We start from the raw sequence: 18,605 nt of genomic DNA, 5'->3' as shown, positions 1-18,605 counted from the left end.
GCTGATCAACTAGTAACTTTCAAGGGCAGTAGTTCTCAAACTTGAGCGTGTGGAAGAATCCCCTGGCAGATTTCTGGGCCCACCCCAAAGATGCTGACTTTGGAAAGTCTAAGCCAGGGCCCAGGAATCTGCATGTACTCCTACTAATAAAGTAGTTCTGTTATAGGGGGATTCATAAATCATGCTTAGAGAAACTCAAGGGAGAACAAAAGTTGTGGTTAGACATTTAAAACTTACCCAAGGTTATTATATGCAAATAACTTTCAATGCATATATATACACATATACATATGTATATATGTACAGATACATATATATTTTTAAAAACTTGAATAAAAATGACAGTTGCTTTAGAGACTATAATTCTGGTTCATCAATCTCTATCTCCAAAACATGCATGCATGTGCATTACATTTCCTCAAACCCACATCCTAAAGTAACTGCGTTAGTCTATCTGACAAGGTCTCTGAGTTTTAGGTGATTGTTTGGGATCTAAACTGTATGTTAATTCTGTCTGCAACAAGTCCAGGAGAAGGTATATACTTACCTAAAAGCCAGGACCCACCCCTTCCTCCCTCGACCCACACTTTGGCCAGTTAAAACACTGGAGCTGTCAGAGAGAACTGGATGGTTTGACGGGCAGATCCCTGTCTGACACCTTTCAGCCCCAAGTTCATGTGTAGCACTGGTTCACATGAGTGATGGTCCAGAAATCATCGAGGTATGGAAGGGAGAAGGGCTGTCTCCAGGCGAGTTCTCAAACTAATTTCCAGGGAAAAGGAACATGAACGTGGGGACTGCTACCTTTGGAAGGCCGTGTGTGGTGGTTTAGGTCACTGGCCAAGGGCTGTACTAAAATGTAAAAATATAAGCACGCTTCCCCAGAGACCTCCACGCTATTGCTCACTTAGTAGTCAGCCTGGGTACAATGGTCTATATCCACTGCGTCTCTATGTAGAACTGCATTTGCTAACTGTATCATGTAATCACGCTGACACGCACCCTGCCCTGGAAGCAATATTCAAAGTATACCTATCTCTTGGCTTGGAAAGAAGAGCAGCTTAGTCATGGCTTGCATACTTCTTCCCATACCTTCTAATTTGTCCAAGTTACCCTCGGATCAATTAAGTTGGTATTGAAAAAAAATGCACACAGAAATGGTAGGTGAACTGTCCTTTGGGTTCACTTCTCTGTGGCCTGGGAAGAAACCTGGAGAGCTTTTGGGCATGGTGGTAAGTTCCATTTGCTTATATCTTGTTTATTTAATTTGATTAAAACTAAAAGCCTTTAAACGAAAAATTGTTTAAAGAATTCTCAACTAATTTCTTTTTAGGCAAGTGGTATTTTGCCTGCTTGCCAGATTGACTGTCTTGTCTAAATTGCAGAGGTTAAACAAAAAATACTTTTCCTCACTCTTATACATTTACAAAGTTGATTAATGAATACGCAGTTGTTTGGGAAATATCTCAACAGAACAATTATTTACCTGACCTGTCTCTTCAAATCTTTTTCTGTCTGCGCTGTCAATTACATATATCTGTAAAGTGAAAGAAGAAGGTTATTTCAATGAGCAGATATGGAAAAAGACAGGGCAGTTTCTAGTGAAGGAGCAGATGATTCCTCATCGGCAGAGTTCATGTTAGCACAGCATACAGAAACTGAGCTGGTCACTCGTGTCAACAATGGACACAAAATAAACTGATTAATTCATTAAGATGCCCAGAAGATACCTCCGGCAAAGCTCCAAAGTAAAAAGGTGAGCCAAGTAGGATAAAAATAGCTACATTTAATGGGAATTCACTAAGCATTCTTTATCCTAGATTTACTTTATTAATCCTCATCATCACTCCATGAGACAGATTTCATTTTTTCTAATATCTATTTTAATTTATTTGTCTATGCCAGGTCTACTTGTACTGTGAAATGCGGGATCTTTAGTTGCAACATGCAAACTCTTAGTTGCAGTGTTTGGGATCTAGTTCCTTGACCAGGGAATGAACCTGAGGCCCCTGCATTGGGAGCTTGGAGTCTTAATTACTCAGCCAACCAGGGACGTCCCTAGATTTCATTTTTATCCCATTTTATACATAAATAAACATAAGCCCAAAGAAGTTAAGTAACTTGGCCCAAGTCACATCTAGTACATGACAAAAAGGAGATTCAAACTCAGGCATATGTGACAGTAAAGTACCCAGTTTTTAAAAAAATTATTTATTTGGCTGTGCCACATCTTAGTTGTGGAATTTTTAGTTGCAGCATGCAAACTCTTAGTTGCAGCAGTGGGATCTAGCTCCCTGACCAGGGATCAAACCCCAGGGCCCTTGCATTGGGAGCATGGAGTCTTTGGGACTAGACCACCAGGGAAGGCCCCTCAGTTGTTCTTAAACACTCTGCTGTTCTGTGTCCCAGAAAGGAAGGGACGGTGCTTGCAGACATTTACAAATCCTGTAGTGCTCGAACGTCATCCTTCGGGAAGTACCATTTTGATTATGAACTGTTAGCTGTCTTCAGGTTCCAGTGATGTCCCTCCTATTCCCACCTTCAGAGGCTGGGAGGTTAAGATCAAATACTGGAAACAGCAGGTGTAGAGGCTTTGCCAGAGTAAGAGAAGTTTTAAGATTTACTGTAAATTACAAATCCCAAGCTTTCTCTCTCATCACTGTATTTTATTTATTGCATAAATAACATCGATATAACAATAAGGGAAATTAGGTAAGACCAAAAAAGAAAGAAAAATCACCTATAGTTACAGAACCCAAGAACATTCATTATTTTAATTTCCTATGAAAGTTCTCTTCTAATTCTTCTCCATATGGAAATTTAAGAAGAAAATTAGGTATATAATTTTGTAGTCCTTTTTAAAATCAGTGTATTAAATGTTCTCCCAGTTGCTAATCTTAAAAATTATCAAAATTTCAAACTCTCTTTAAGGAAGTTAGAATTGTTATTTAACGGCATAATGGAAACATCCTTTTAAAATAACATATTCATTGAAAAACACAATGAAAACCAATCTTCAGCTCCCACCTTTAGGAGGCTTATAATTCTGTGCTACTCTGAAAACTTGCACTCTCTTGAAAGAAAAAAAAATTAAAATTCCTTTGCTTAAGTTATTGTTGTTTAGTCTCTAAGTTGTGCCCGACTCTTTGCAACCCCATGGAGTGTAGCCTGCCAGGCTGCACTGTATTTAGAGTCGCTAGTGTTAAACATTATACCAGGGACCAGGTTCAGCCTTTTCTCTGAAGACCACCCTATGTTTCCAGTTGTGTTTCCTTCATGGAGAATCACAGGAAGAGGAAGGATGGATGTGTTTGGTCTCAGTACTTATTTGTAGTCTTATTATTGTTATTGTTAATATTCTTCTGACTCAATGTCATTGCATACCACAGAGATACAAAATTTGATAACTCACTTTGCAGAACATGCTGGTAGCTTATTTTTCCACTGGTGTGTCTCATATTTTCAAAGTAGCACACCCAGTATAAACACAGATGTAGAAAGAAGGAATGCAATGGGAGAGTGAACCTCAATACAAAAGATCTGATGAGAACTACTTGGGAGTCTAGAGTGGATTAAAATGATATTCACTAAGGCAAGAGAAAAAGATGATGTCTGGGAGGGGAGAAGGGTCAGGTGATGCCTGGGAGGGAGATCTGGGCTCAGATTACAAAGCAGGAAAACATGTGTTTGGGATCAAAAGGTGTGAGTAAGACGGTAACAGTAGAAGAGGCTGAGAATACAACTAAAGATACAGGTAATGGGAATTCGCTAGTGGTCTAGGGGTTAGGATCCGAGGCTTTCACTGCCTGGGCCTAGGTTCAATTTCTGGTCAGGGAACTGAATCTCACAAGCTGTGTGGCGAGGCCATTAAAAAAAAAAAAGATACAGTTAAGAAATCGTGTTTGGAGCATCCCTGGTGGTCCAGCATCTAAGACTACACTTCTAAAGCAGGGGTCGCGGTTCGATCCCTGGTCAGAGAACTAGATCCCACATGTTGCAACTAAGAGTTCGCATGCCAAAACTAAGACCTGATGCAGTTAAATAAATGCTGCTGCTAAGTCGCTTCAGTCGTGTCCGACTCTGTGCGACCCCATAGCTGGCAGCCCACCAGGCTCCCCTGTCCCTGGGATTCTCCAGGCAAGAACACTGGAGTGGGGTGCCATTGCCTTCTCCAAGTCAAATAAATACATAAACTTAAAAAAAAGTCAATGTTTGATAAGATTAAAAACAGACAGATGGGAGAGAATAATCAGAAACTGAAAGAGAGTTTTAACAGTAGACAAAGAAAGATGACCAGTCAAATACCAAAGAATTCAGAGGCTTAAAGTCAATAAGAAGGAAGTTTTAACTTTTAATTACTTGCTAAATTACTTGTTGGGCTTCCCTGATAGCTCAGTTGGTAAAGAATCCACCTGAAATGCAAGAGAACCCAGTTCAATTCCTGGGTTGGGAAGATTCCCTGGAGAAGGGAAAGGCTACCCATTCCAGTATTCTGGCCAGGAGAACTCCATGGACTGTATAGTTCATGGGGTTGCAGAGTCAGAAATGACTGAGCAACTTTCACTTTCAAATTACTTGCTATTTATGGCTTTGACATGAAATTTCACAAAAACATTTTCATTAAAAGATTCAAAAGGAGGATTTTCCTAAGCTGTACATAAATTCTCCCTATCATTTAGCATTTTTCTCACATAACTTTTATGAAATTTGAAAACTACCATACCATAATTCCAGGAGGAAGGCTATAAAACACTGCCCCATTTATTAAAAGGGCCAAGTGAAAAAGTCATAAGCACAAGCCAGTCTTTAGTGATCCCAGAAATCTGTTTTTCTGTGGTGGCACATGCTTCTCCTGGTAACTCCCTTCCCAGCGCTGCCCAGTTTCTTCATGCAAGTGTGTTTCTGGGTAATAGCTAAGGCTAAGTGTTAGCTGTTCAGTCGTGTCCAACGCTTTGCGACCCTGTCGACAGAGGCTTCTCTGTCCCTGGGATTCTCCAGGCAAGAATACTGGAGTGGGTTGCCATTCCCTTTTCAGGGGATCTTCTCTGACCCAGGGATTGAATCCAGGTCTCCTGCACTGCAGGGAGATTCTTTACCTTCTGAGCCATCAGGGAAGCTCCCTGATATGGTTAAGAAGAGCCTCTTTTTTTTCCTTTCTTTTTCTCATTAATAACATAGGTGTTAAAAAAAAATAACATAGGTGTTAAGCTAGTGATGCAATATATATATTTAAATTTAATCCAAAAACAGATAATCAAAAAACACTCAGTATCAGAGAAAGTTAAATACAGTGCTTTTAATTGATCTTATAAAACACTATGGATCTTCAAAAATTGTCATAAACCTACTCCAAAACTTATAATCCATGGCACTCAGAATGAGAATGATGCTTTAAGCAAAGCCAATTCACATCTTCATTGGCAACAGCTTTGACATTTTTATTTGGTTGAGGGAAGATCACCTAGAGGAAAAGATTTTCTTCTGGATGGAAGTTCAGCCAACTCTGCATTATCTGGAGACTGATTATCCAGCATGTGAATGGAGGGCTCTGTGTTTCTCCTCTTGGTTCTGGGCCTCCTCCCTCCTGCTGCCACCTTTTGGCCAATTTATCGTTCCTAAGTATTTTTCCACCAGAGGGGTAGGCGGAGACAAGAAGAGACGACACTAAAAAGTGTGGCTTTTTATTGATAGCCTGAGCAAAAGTCTAAAAGGAGGCTGAACCTGACTGACAAGGAAGTTTTCTGGATAATCTGTGGCTTTCAGTTACGTGTGCTCTAGTAGTACTGATGCTCAAAGTGTGAGCACTGATAAGATGGAAATAATACAAGAGACGGTTGTGGAGCTCTATCTCACCTGATGTCATTTGGATATGGAAATGATGACAAATTTTATAAACTATGTTGTGCTTAAACATAAGACCAATAATGATAAAGTAAATGGAGTTTGGTAGTAATATTAACATACACCTTGAAAAAAAGTGATGTGCTTTTAACCTATCAAAAGGCTGTTATTTCTTGGCATGAGAGAAAGGGAAGGCATCCTATACCCTCCCTTCTGTCACACCTCAGGGTTAATTTCTTAGTCACTTCCCCCAAATTAATAAAGCTGAAGTCAGATGTTCTCAGTGTCATCATTCCTGAGAATAACTCTGTACTTTTAGGAGTTGCTCTGATTCTTTCAAACCTCTAGAGAAACATACAATGTTCGAAAGTGAGAGTTGGCACTTTCTGTAAGGGGTCAGGTAGTAAATATTTTCGGCTTTGTGGCCCAAACAACCTTTTACAACTACTGAACTTTGCTGTTGCAGTGCAAAAGCAACCATAAAAAGTATGTAAAAAAAAAAAAAAATGGACATGGCTGTGTTCTAAGAACTTTATTTATGGGCACTGAAATTTGAATTTCATATAATTTTCAAGTGTCATAAAATCTTATTCTTCTTTTGATTTTTTCCCCAATAATTTAAAATGTAAAAACCATTCTTAGCTCACGAGCTATACAATAACAAGAGGCAGGCTGGATCACTTTGTCGACACTGCTCTAAAGCAAGAATCTATTATGGCACTCTAGAAAGAATTGAAAAGAGTTAACCAGGCAACGAAATGTGTCAAGCCTCAACCCTGCTCTTCTAGGCAGCGTGGAGTCTAGGATAATAGGTCTTTTCAACCAACAGTGGAAGACTATTAAATACAGACAACCAACCAATATAACCCATCACCACTGCCACTCCAAGATGCTACAAAATGAGCAGACAGGCTAAGAGTCACAGGGCCTTAGAATCTAACCCTGGGGACTCAGCTGCTCCTCAAGACTTGTTTAATCTCAAACGACACTGGAAAATAACAAAAGGTTTGACTCTGAATCCAAAATATTGTTGGATACAGTGCAGTATAGCTGGAGAAAGCTCCTGTAGGGCTATTCTGAACTGATTTTATAATAATTCCCAGATGCTCTCTCAGCTAATGGGGAGTGCAGAATCCAGGGTCATATCACAACTCCCTTGCAGTCTATCCTCAACATGTTAGAATAATTTAAAGTTACCCTGACCTAGAAGTTTCTGAGACCTTTTCATGGAGCCTTACAGACATTAACATCCTTATATACAGCTCTTATTTGGACATTTCTTTCAAAGTACCTAATGGAGCAGGTGAACAGATAGAACTGTGATTTCTCTCAATCACCTGCTGTTCCCCTACTCTTGACTCAAAAAAGCAAAAGAGAATCTATGGCTTTTTCTTCCCTCCAGTTTTATTGTGATATGATTGGCATAGAGAACTCTTTAAGGTGTATGGTATAATGATTTGACTTGAATCTATAGCTTTTTTTTTTACTAGCCTTATATCCTGCAAACTTGCTACAATCACTTATTAGTTCCAGGAGTTTCCTTGTTGATTTTTGGGATTTGAAAGACTAAATGTTTAGTTTTTCTAACATGTAGTTTCGTATCACAATTTAAAGACTGATTTCTACACTTCAGGTATTTGTAAGTGAAATAATATGATGGCTTGTATTTGCTTTAAAGTACTTAAAAAAATAAAGTGGTGGTAGGGGAGATGAAACAAGATTGTCAAAAGTGAAATTAAGGAAGCTGAATGATGGGGTTTCATTACATTACTTTTTTGACCTCTACATAAATTTGAAAATTTCTAAAATTATATTTCAAAGCCAGATACATTATTTGAGATTACAGAAGAAGTCTCTTTCTGTATTAAAGGGAAAATTTTTCTTTTCTCCCCAACATTTCTCTTCTGTTTTCCTAGAAGGTATATAATACATTTTGGAAGAATAGTTGGCTGAATAGATGGATAAATGGATGGATGGATATGTCTCATCTTCTTCTTATCCATTTAAATCTTCAACTTGGCACCAGGAATATACTGGAACTTACCTTCACCACAGACCAAAAATATGATGAGCCTTTGTGATGCCCATCTCAGTAACTCAACTGCGTTTACTGATTTGATGATAGTTCAATTTTATATTTTTGTATTATTTCCCATTTAAGAATTGTGATAAATAAATGAATTTACCATTTCTCATAAACCCTCTGTGAAGCAGATGCTCCATCCAGTTCACAGAATTAATAAGCCCCTGGACCTGACCCACAATGATACAGAACCACAGAACCTGAGAGCTGAGAGGGAATTCAGAAGTTATAGACCTCCACATTCTACCTAGTGTCGGAATCCATCTATAACGATGATCCATTTCATTTATTTGGTACTTTTCTAAGCACTGGGGATACAACAGTTGGGGCAAAAAAAAGGCAAAGTTCCTGTCTTCACGGAGCTTACATTCCAGTGGGGGAGAAAGGTAATATATAAAGATGTGCCTGAGGTGAGGGACTATACCACGAGCATATCTAAGGAAAAAGAATTCTACCATTGGAAACAGTGATGACAAAGGCCCGGAGGTGGGAGCATGCCTGTCTTCTAGGAATGGCAAGGAGGCCAGTGTGGCTGGTACCAGGTGAGAGGGGAAGAGAAGCCAGCAGCTGGGGGGCTTCGTGGGCCACTGCAAGAACTTTGGCTTCTACTCTGAGCTGGGAAGCATATGTTTTGATAGGATCACTATAGCTATGGTGTTGAGGAGAGACTTCGGGGAGGCAAGGCAGAACTTAAGAAACTGGTCAGAATGAAACTGCAGCAACCACTGCATGCTAGCAGTAGAGGTGGAGAGAAGTGGGCAGATTCTACCTCCATGCTTTGAAGGTAGAACCGACAGGTTTGGCTGACAGGGCAGAGGTGGGGAGTGAGAGGAGAAGGGGCCCAGGGTAAGTTCAATGTTTTGGGATGAATGGGACTGCCATTCACTGAGAAGACTGGAGGAGAAGCAGGCTTGGGAACGGGTGGATGAAGATAGGAATTTGGCTTTCGATACACTGAGATTGAAGGGACTTACTCACCACTGGTGTGCAGATGTCAAATAGTTAGCTGGCTGTATATGAAACTGAGTTGAGGGTTGGAGAGAACAGTTTGGGACTCACCAGCACGTAGGTGGTAATTCACACCTTGGAAGTGGATGAGGTCACTTAAGCTGAGACTTGGAGAAGAAAAGCACAGGCCTGAACTTGGGCGCTCCAACATTTGGAGGTTGGGAGATAAGGAGAAGACAGTGATGGAGATCGAGGAGGGGTAGCAGTGGGTGTCAGAGGATGAGATGGCTGGATGGCATCATCAATGAAATGGACGTGAACTTGGGCAAACTCTGGGAGGTGGTGAGGGACAGGGAGGCCTGGTGTGCTGCAGTCCATGGGGTCGAAAAGAGTCAGATACGACTGGGCAGCTGAACTACAACAAGAAGCCAGTGAGACAAGAGAAAAACCAAGACAGGATGGAATTCTGGAAGCCAAGGAAAGACAGTGCTTCAAGGACAGCATTCCAGCTCTGTTTCGTGGGCTGACAGTTCAAGTGAGGTAAGTAATGAAACCTGAACATTGGCCTCAGCACTAAGGATCCTCAGTGAGCCTGAATGGAGGGTTCCGATGCCTGCAGGGAGAGGAAGTGAAGACAGAGAGCACAGAAAACTCTTTCAAGGAGCTTGTTATAAAGAGAGGCTGAGGAATGGGACATTGTCTAGAGGGGGGATGTACAGGAAGACGAGTTCTTTGTTTTAAACAAGAGCAACTACAGGATGTGTGCACGCTGATAGGAGTGAGCCGGTAGAAAGAGACCTGTTAGGAAATAGTCTTACAGAGGGAAGCTGTCTGAGATGCAAGGCGAGTTCTATTGGCTCTGAAGATATCAATGTGTTTTGCAGCTTATTGTCCCTCATCATAATTAAATTCAAGCTTTCAGTCAGAGGTTAATGGAAATATTATGCAACATTTTTTCCTACCCAAGCTCACGAGAGGCCCTGGTTTCAGGGTATAACCATGAAAGTGAGTGGCTGAGGTGGGGTGGGTGACAAGCTCGCTGGAGGGGAGCTGAAGGAGCTGAGACTGAAGTATCGGATAAATCATACATAGACAGTGAAATTTCCAAGAATCCTAAAACAGTAGTTCTAGAGAACTTGGCAGTGAGCGGGCAGCTCGACTCAGCCTCTGCCTGCGTGAATGCTGCCTGAGCTGGGAATCCCAGTGCGTGAGCAGCTTCTTTTACTTCTGGACAGTCACAATTACAGGAAACTTTTGTTCTTATTCTGTGTTAAACCCTAACAATCCCCAAAGTGCTCCTTGCCCGGTCCTCTAGAACTAGTCACAATGAAACTAACTGGAAACAGCTCTAAGCACTTTCTCTTCCAGGAAGGACATCTTCAGGTCTTTCAACCATTTCTTATACATCCTGGTTTCTAGGACCTTCACTATCTTGACTGCTCTCTTTGGGATATACCATGACTTAGTGATTTTCTTGGAGTGACAGAGTCAGTGGCTCACTCTTCTGACTTTTCTGTTGTTCTAATCACTATGGTAATTAGTAAATACTTTATTTGCCAGGGTGGGTGTGGGCACAACACTGTTACTGAGCGACAGCAAAATATCTTACACAAAGCTCCACAATCTGTCTGCTAGCCCTAAATTCATCGTGACAGAAAGCAATGTTGTAGCAACGGAATTATTGACAGGATAGATCATTACAGGGTAAATGTTAGTAAGACAGGGCAGAAGAGATTATGAACTGATGAATCTGAAGGAGTACTTACAAGAATATCAGTGTTTTCAAAATAATTCCTCCAGTATGGTCTGATTTTCCTCTGTCCGCCAATGTCCCAGACATTCAGTTTAAAACCTTGTGATTGTACACTTTTGATGTTAAAACCCTGAAACAAAAATACCAAGTTTTTTCAAAACGGAGGGGATATATGTATACCTATGGTTGATTCATGTTGCAGTTTGACAGAAAAAACACAATTCTGTAAAGCAATTATCCTTCAATTAAAAAAAACACCAAGTTTTACTAGACTTCGAGATCACATTTCTGACAAAGGTACATTTACCAGCTATGTTATTTATTAATTCTGAGATACTCTGCAGGATAAGAAACAGATATTGAAAAAAGTTTGCCCTGATAGGGAAGAAAAATGTATTTACACATGTTCCCATCACTCGGGGCGGAGTCGGTGCTCATGACATCATGCTGATTTCACACACGCATGCCACTACTGAGAATGAGAATTACTCAGATAATCAACCCAGATCAGATCAGATCAGATCAGTTGCTCAGTTGTGTCCTACTCTTTGCGACCCCATGAATCGCAGCACGCCAGGCCTCCCTGTCCATCACCAACTCCCGGAGTTCACCCAGACTCACATCCATCGAGTCAGTGATGCCATCCAGCCATCTCATCCTCTGTCGTCCCCTTCTCCTCCTGCCCACAATCCCTCCCAGCATCAGAGTCTTTTCCAATGAGTCAACTCTTCGCATGAGGTGGCCAAAGTACTGGAGTTTCAGCTTTAGCATCATTCCTTCCAAAGAAATCCCAGGGCTGATCTCCTTCAGAATGGACTGGTTGGATCTCCTTGCAGTCCAAGGGACTCTCAAGAGTCTTCTCCAACACCACAGTTCAAAAGCATCAATTCTTCGGCGCTCAGCCTTCTTCACAGTCCAACTCTCACATCCATACATGACCACAGGAAAAACCATAGCCTTGACTAGACGAACCTTTGTTGGCAAAGTAATGTCTCTGCTTTTGAATATAAACCACCTCCAATCCCCATCAACCCTCAAGATGATAACACTTAACAGGATATTACATGTAACTAACAAACAAAGCCGAATCTGCAGACTCAACAGAACAGAACTAATACAAAATTTAAAAAGAGTCAAGAGCTACAGTCTGGAAGACTGGATTCTTCAAGAGCAACTCAAAATGAAAGAAATTTTCCTCATATGAACTGATAAGGAAAAGGAAAGAGCTGAACTCAGGACACGAAGGGGGAGGCTGGTTTGTAACTGGAGTAGTTACAAACCCCTCGTGAGGGTGGTGATGAAAACAAACAAAATGAACATATGAAACTGTTCTTTAATAGGTATCTCTGATGAACTTGAAAGGATTCATTTTCAGGACAGTGACGCCAGGTGGAACTTTGGAGCAGGTGAACCAATTGGGGGCAGACAGAATGGTGAGCTGGGAGTTGGGGTGCAGAGAAACAAACTAACAAGAACTTTGGGGTTTGAAGAGAAGGCATTTTATAAGCAAGAATAAAAAAAGAAAAAGAAAAAACATCTTCTGGCAAGAATGACATAGTGAAATCAGGATTTGAAAAACCCGATCAACAGCTTGCTCCCATAGAAGTGACGTTTCATCCACAAGAGCTGGAGTTAGGTGGGTCTGGAGATGCCGCCACAAACATTTGCCTCTCCTGGCAGCTTGCCAGCACCGAAGGACAAGGCGCAGGCAAGGACAGGGGAACACAGCCACCCAGTTTCCACCAAGGATAGTCAGTCACTGGAGGACAACTGGGGATGATGCTGACTACAGGGCCTCGAAAATGCCAATGACTGAGTAAATTAGAAGCTTTAGAACTCTTAAGGGAAGTGGCTTATGCTTATTGTAAAAGGTAGCTTCATTCTGACTCATTTTCAAAACCACTTTTATGCATTGAAAAATCCCACACTTAACTACGTTATTAAATGTCAGACCCAGTAACAATGAATCCTTTCTGGAATGAGGGAATAAATAAGAGTAGATCCTGGAATATGACCATATGTTAACCGCCTAAAAAGTCTGTAGGTCACCAAACCTAACAAATCTACTAGAAATTATTCTAAGGAAATAATAATGAATGGGTGCAAACATTTAGAGACATGTACTGTATTAGTACTGACATACAGAACAACGTAGAAAGACATTATTTAGTGAAACAGATGATACAAAATAGTATACTCTGTATGAGCCATTTTTCACTTTTTATTTTCAACATACCCACCATGGATGGGGAAAGAAAAAACCTAAAAGCATACAGTTTCAAATGTTAACAGTGGTTATGTCTGACTGGGCATTATAGGTGATATCTAGTTTCTCGATTTTACATATTTACATATTTTAAATTTACTACCATGAGCATCTTATTATTTTTTCTAATACAAAACAAAAACACATCATAGGTGTGTTTTAAAAGACTAAATACAAAAATACATTTGTTCTAAATACAAAACCTTGGCGTAATATAGTAACAGATCAAACAGAGCCTGAAAATTAGAACTGGAACTTGGGGTCCATAACTAGGACTTCATGTTCCTGCTCTCAGCGTTGACCTCCTCATTTCAGTGGTGCTCTTGAGAGAGACAGCCTATCTCTCATACTTAAAAAACAAAAAACAAAAAACTTAGTTCTTCTTTTTCTGGCAGAAATCCTGACACACTAATAGGTGTTTTCAGCTTGTCTAGGCTAGACTACTGTAATTTGCTCCTCCTCAGGCTATACATTAAATTTGTTCAGAAGCTGTAAAATTGCTCATTTGGTAGCAGCTGAAATGACTTTTCTGTAAAGAGCTGCGAATCAGTAAGACTCGCTGGCCATCAAGTATACACACCAGCACACAGCCATTCAAACATGACATTGAGCTCATCGCAGGACAGTGACAGAAAACGCTAAGCAACTCTGGTTTTGCTAAAACCTCTTGTTCAAACACTTCAAAGACCAACAGGGATGTTATTAGTTAGGAAGCCCAAAGGCCTGGCCAAAGGTCAAGTGTTCTCAGGATTCCTTGTAGGAAAGAAGACCTAAAGAAGCCTACTAGGATTCTTCCAGGCAGGGCTTGTCTGCAACATCCATGCTGGGAGTACCACCAGCCTTGGCTTTTGCTTGCTTCGCCTTAGGAAAGAGGAGGGTTGATGAGACTGGATTTTAAAATATGGGTAGGGACTTCCCTGGTGGTCCACTGGCTAAGACTCTGTGCTCCCAATGCAGAGGGCCTGGGTTTGTTCCCTGATCAGGGAACTAGATCCCACATATTGCAACTAAGAACCAGAGCAGCTGAATAAATAATAAAAATAAAATAAGAAGTAAGCTTAAAAAAAATAAACTTGGGTTTTTTCTTTTAAAAATTGACATACATTTGTATTTATGAAGTCTGAAAAATATATACTAAAAGTGGTTTTTCTCAGGGTACTCTTTTTTTTTTCCCCTTTATGTGCTCTTTGTATTTTCTACATGTATTGATTTCAAAATCAGAGAAAATAGGGCTATTTCTAAAAAGGAATCACTTAGATCTCAGGGAACTGATGTGTCTTGATATGTATAGAAATATACATATAAATGATTTCTTTTTAAAAAATTGTTGTAAAATATACATAACATGAAATTTACCATTTTAACCATTTTTAAGTTTGGTTTACTGTTGTGTAACCATCACTGCCATCCATGCATCATCTTGCAACTCTGACTCTCTATGTCCATTAGACAATAACTCCCCATCCCTCCCCATCTCCAGCCCCCTAATCACCACTGTTCTCTTTCCTGTCTCTATGAATTTGACTACTTTAACTATCTCATACAAATGGAATCTCTTGATATGTTTTTGAAATATGAGATTATTTTGAAATTGCACAGACTTTTCTCAGTAACAAAACTTACAAACGGACACAACTCTATTCCCCATTTTGTCTTTCACTTGCTATTAGCATCTTCCATGTGTCACGCAAGCATGGGGGCGAGGCAGAGCTCACCTGCGTCGGTGTGATGTGGCTGATGTCTTCAGATGCCAGCTGCTTCAGAAGAGTGGTCTTGCCAGCATTATCCAAGCCCAGGAGAAGGATTCTCACCTCCTGGTCTGGTGCACTTTTCAATTTGCGCAGAATTGAGAGTAAGCCCTTGAACAACCATGAAGAACAGAGATTATTTTGGGGGCATTGACTTTGATATTACTGGGTATCTGAACGTCTTCTCCTTGACAAGAGTTCTTGGTTGTGGAGAGCTTATTGTTACCCACTTTAACATCATTTATTCCATTTGCGTATATGTTTTTGGCAGAAGCACTTTAGTGAATTCAGCAACTTAATACATAGCTTAGCTTATTCTTGTTCCTCTTATTAATCCAGCTTAGCAGTTACCCTAGATCTCCTGGGAGTGTGTACTTGTAACCAACTCATATTCCTGAAGCCCTTTATATACACTTAAGAGAACAGCACTCACCATGTCTGACTGTAGGAAACTGATTTTTGTATTTTTCTCCTTTATACTAGAGTGAAGTTTCTTGTGGGTAAGGACTACAGCTTTCATCTCCCACAACTCCTGGCACTTATTAGACACCATGATAGTTGCTGAACTAAACAGAATTATCCACCCAAGTTAATGCATGATTTTCAAGGTACTATTTCAAAAAGTCGTAGAAAATTGTACTTGGGCTTTTTAGAAAAAAGACTTTCTTTCAGTTCTTGTTTAAGCCTTCATCATTCAAAATACTCTATCATCTTCTAAATTCCACATGACCCTTACAGGATACCAGCACAGAACAGATTTATCTATGTTCTTCAGATGAAGAATCTAATATCTAATACAACAGAGACACTGAGGAATTGAAAGGTCATTTTGGAAGCAAAAAATATCAAAATGTAACCAGGATATTTTTGACTAGTAATCAAATATTTTCGTTTCTTGTTTTTGTTATTATTCTTTTAATGGATGGAAATAAGTCACGTTGCTTTTTAGCTAAAAACATAAGGAAACTCTTATAAGATAGTTACTTGTTGTGTCTTGCAGCTGACAATCATTTTCCAGTGAGGCATAGTTACATCAAGAATCAAAGAACCCCAGAGTTTAAAGGGCATATAATCTAATCTTCCAGCCCAAGTGGAAATTCCTTCAAACTGAGTCTTAAAATGATATAAAATGGTTATGTTTTTATCCACTTTGCATCAGGAAATAACTCAAACCAGTCGGTTCACTAAGATCAAATGCTAATTCTGTGAAATAATTTTCAACAGTTGAGACTTTGGACAACGATATGCAAATATGCATAATTGTAAAGAATTCCTTTCTGCTTCAGATACACTTTGTTTACCACTTCTAGTCTCGTAGTCACACTGATCACATTAATCTCTCCATGCCTCAATTTTTACCAGCAATAAAATGTAAGGTTTAGTTTAAGAGACAAATTCTATCCCACAAGATGTTGAGAATAGAGAATGAACAGATTTGAAACAAACAAAAAAGATAAGCAAGTGTTTTTTTTTTTAATGGCATATTTTTTTCTTTTCCTCTAATCCAGCCTTGAATTATTTGACACTATTCCTTTTTAAAACTCTATTTATGAGCAATCTCCCTAGCTTCTATTGGCTACATTGCAATCGCTCATTTATAATACCACCTTTCAGAGCAGTTAAAATTAGAATTCTGAGATCCTCAGGGGACTGGTGATACAAAAAGGCTAAGAACAGGGAAAATACATTGTACTATTCCTTCTGAGTTCCTGATTAGATGTCCTCATTACCCCTTCCAATAAAATTCTAAAATAGCTGGAATTTATCACATTGGTACATTAAACAACAGTATAAGAAAAGAAAGTTCTTCTCATGCATCATTTACTAGTGAAGAAATTGTGGAAAAAGGTATGTTTTCTATAAAATATTTTCAAGGTTCAAAGTAAATGTTTTATGTTTTTCCTCATGTGTCTTTTCCCAAAAAATCACTAAATACAAATACTGCTTTCTATAGGCTGAGAGCTTTTACACACTCATTATGTTTGAAATTGAATGATTAAAATAAAAATATAATTTCTATTCATCTTGAAAGGAGAGAAGCAAAGCATGGGTGAGAAAGAAAACATTCCAACTACAGCTAAGCGTTATTAATCTAATGGTATAAAAAATAATATCTCTACATTTCCAATGAGCAATTTTTCCTCATCAGGAGACAATAACTTCACACGTTTCACTTTTAAATGAAATTACAGAGAAATGGAAAGTTCAGCTAATATTTTCTTCCAGCAAAATGACAAATGGCATCTCAAGCATGGTCTCAGCAAGACAAATGCAAATACAATACAGCATCATATTAACCCAACTCCTGAGGACAGGGGATCACAGGATTATCAGGGTTTGCTAAATAGGGAAGAGGGTATTTATAGATATCAGGGTTCTGCCTGAAAGGGACAAAGTAAGCTGATTTAAGAGATTGGACAAAAGTGCAGAATAAGTCTACTCTGTGCTTCTATTCATATATATCTATATTTTAATGTCAAACGAAAGGAAACACAGCCATTATAAGTTAATTTTATTATGGGGCTGAGTTTCGAGGTATTCAGTTCAGTTCAGTCGCTCAGTCGTGTCCGACTCTGCGACCCCATGGACTGCAGCACGCCAGGCCTCCCTCTCCATTGCCAACTCGAAATACAAGGAAATGAATTTTTAGTGTACTTTGGTCAATATAATCTATTCATTCATTTATGTTAAACACCCATAACGTGCCCCAAGTGCAATGGCGAGCAACAGAGATAGGATCTCTGTGTAGGATGCGTACTCCCATGACATGAAATAAAGGCAATTTAAGAAAGAGGAACTTGAGTTAATTGGGTATTGTGGGTTATCAGCAATGTATCCACACAAGTTACCCGCACCCTGGTGGACAGAAGCAGTCTGATTCAGCCACAAAACATTTGAACAGTTTTCTATAGGCAAATCATGAACAGATATGCTGTTGACGATGGATATTTTATCTGCCTCAGTTTAAACTCAGCGACTGGCAGAGGCCTGGTGTGCTGACCTAAAATGACACAAACTAGGTCATTCAAAGAAACTGGGATGATGGAGAGGGAGAGAGGTATATGTTGGTACATGGAAAATATACGTGGCTGTGAGGAGCAGCTAAAACTTAAGTATTAAAATTAGTAAGCCAACTGGCAAGTACATGCACTCCCCATAACTAGCTTAAATGGAACAGACTTCCATTTATTTTTACCTCACCAAAAAACATTGGTGCTGCCCAATGAGGCCTTGTTAATTTCCAGGAACTATAGCTTTGCTAGGGAGAACTCACCCAAATCTTGTCTTCTTTCTCCTCATCTCTCTACTAAATAAATACAATGTTCCCTGAGGAGCAAAATACTGGCATCTCCTCAGTTGGAGTGAGTTCTTACTTCATCAGAGTCTTAATGAAAAATACATTATGGGCTTTAGAGTTTCATAGACTAACATCCCGATGGGTAACCTCCAACAAAGTTTTATCTAGAAAATGGGAACAATACTTATATCTCAAGAAAAATGCTATGAAGATTAAATCAGATGATGTATGAAGCATGCACATAGAGGGAACTCAAAACAGTTGTTGTGTTTATATGTTTCTACTTTTCACCAACCATTTTTGACCAGAAAACATAATCTTGGGAACAATCTTCAAATGTCAAACATGCTTGATAAATATCACTAGCTTTATATATTCAGAAATTACTCCATAAATAATTCCTGAATGGAGGACTCATCTATTAAATAACAGTGATTAGTTATGCACAAAAATTACTGTCAACTTAGTATTTCACCAAGGACTTGGTATCCTAAGGCAGGGGTAAAACAGCTGAACTTCTAGGGGTTCAGAGAAATCAATAATGGGTTTTTGTTGCTGAATTCCAAATTTTAAAAGAATAAATTTATATTAGTCGTAGCTGAAGGATTAAGACAATAAATAAACCTGGAACTCCTGTAGAGTTACTATGGGGACTCATGGGTATCAGA

The 18,605-nt window shown here is 39.4% G+C and overlaps 1 protein-coding gene across 2 annotated transcripts in view; it reads right to left on the bottom strand.

Moving 5' to 3' along the window:
- ARL3 (ADP ribosylation factor like GTPase 3) overlaps nucleotides 1–18,605 on the bottom strand; it is a 29,967-nt gene that overhangs the window by 9,340 nt on the left and 2,022 nt on the right. For both annotated transcript variants that reach the window (XM_027529460.1, XM_027529459.1), the window contains exons 2-4: nucleotides 14,607–14,750; nucleotides 10,639–10,755; nucleotides 1,487–1,537 (exon numbers count right to left, since the gene is read on the bottom strand). In XM_027529460.1, coding sequence (XP_027385261.1) covers nucleotides 1,487–1,537; nucleotides 10,639–10,755; nucleotides 14,607–14,750 — 312 coding nt within the window. The remainder of the gene's footprint in view (nucleotides 1–1,486; nucleotides 1,538–10,638; nucleotides 10,756–14,606; nucleotides 14,751–18,605) is intronic.

This window comes from Bos indicus x Bos taurus, chromosome 26, assembly GCF_003369695.1.
Source record: "Bos indicus x Bos taurus breed Angus x Brahman F1 hybrid chromosome 26, Bos_hybrid_MaternalHap_v2.0, whole genome shotgun sequence".
Classification (NCBI taxonomy): Eukaryota; Metazoa; Chordata; class Mammalia; order Artiodactyla; family Bovidae; genus Bos; species Bos indicus x Bos taurus.
This window is presented reverse-complemented; position numbering and strand designations above follow the sequence as displayed.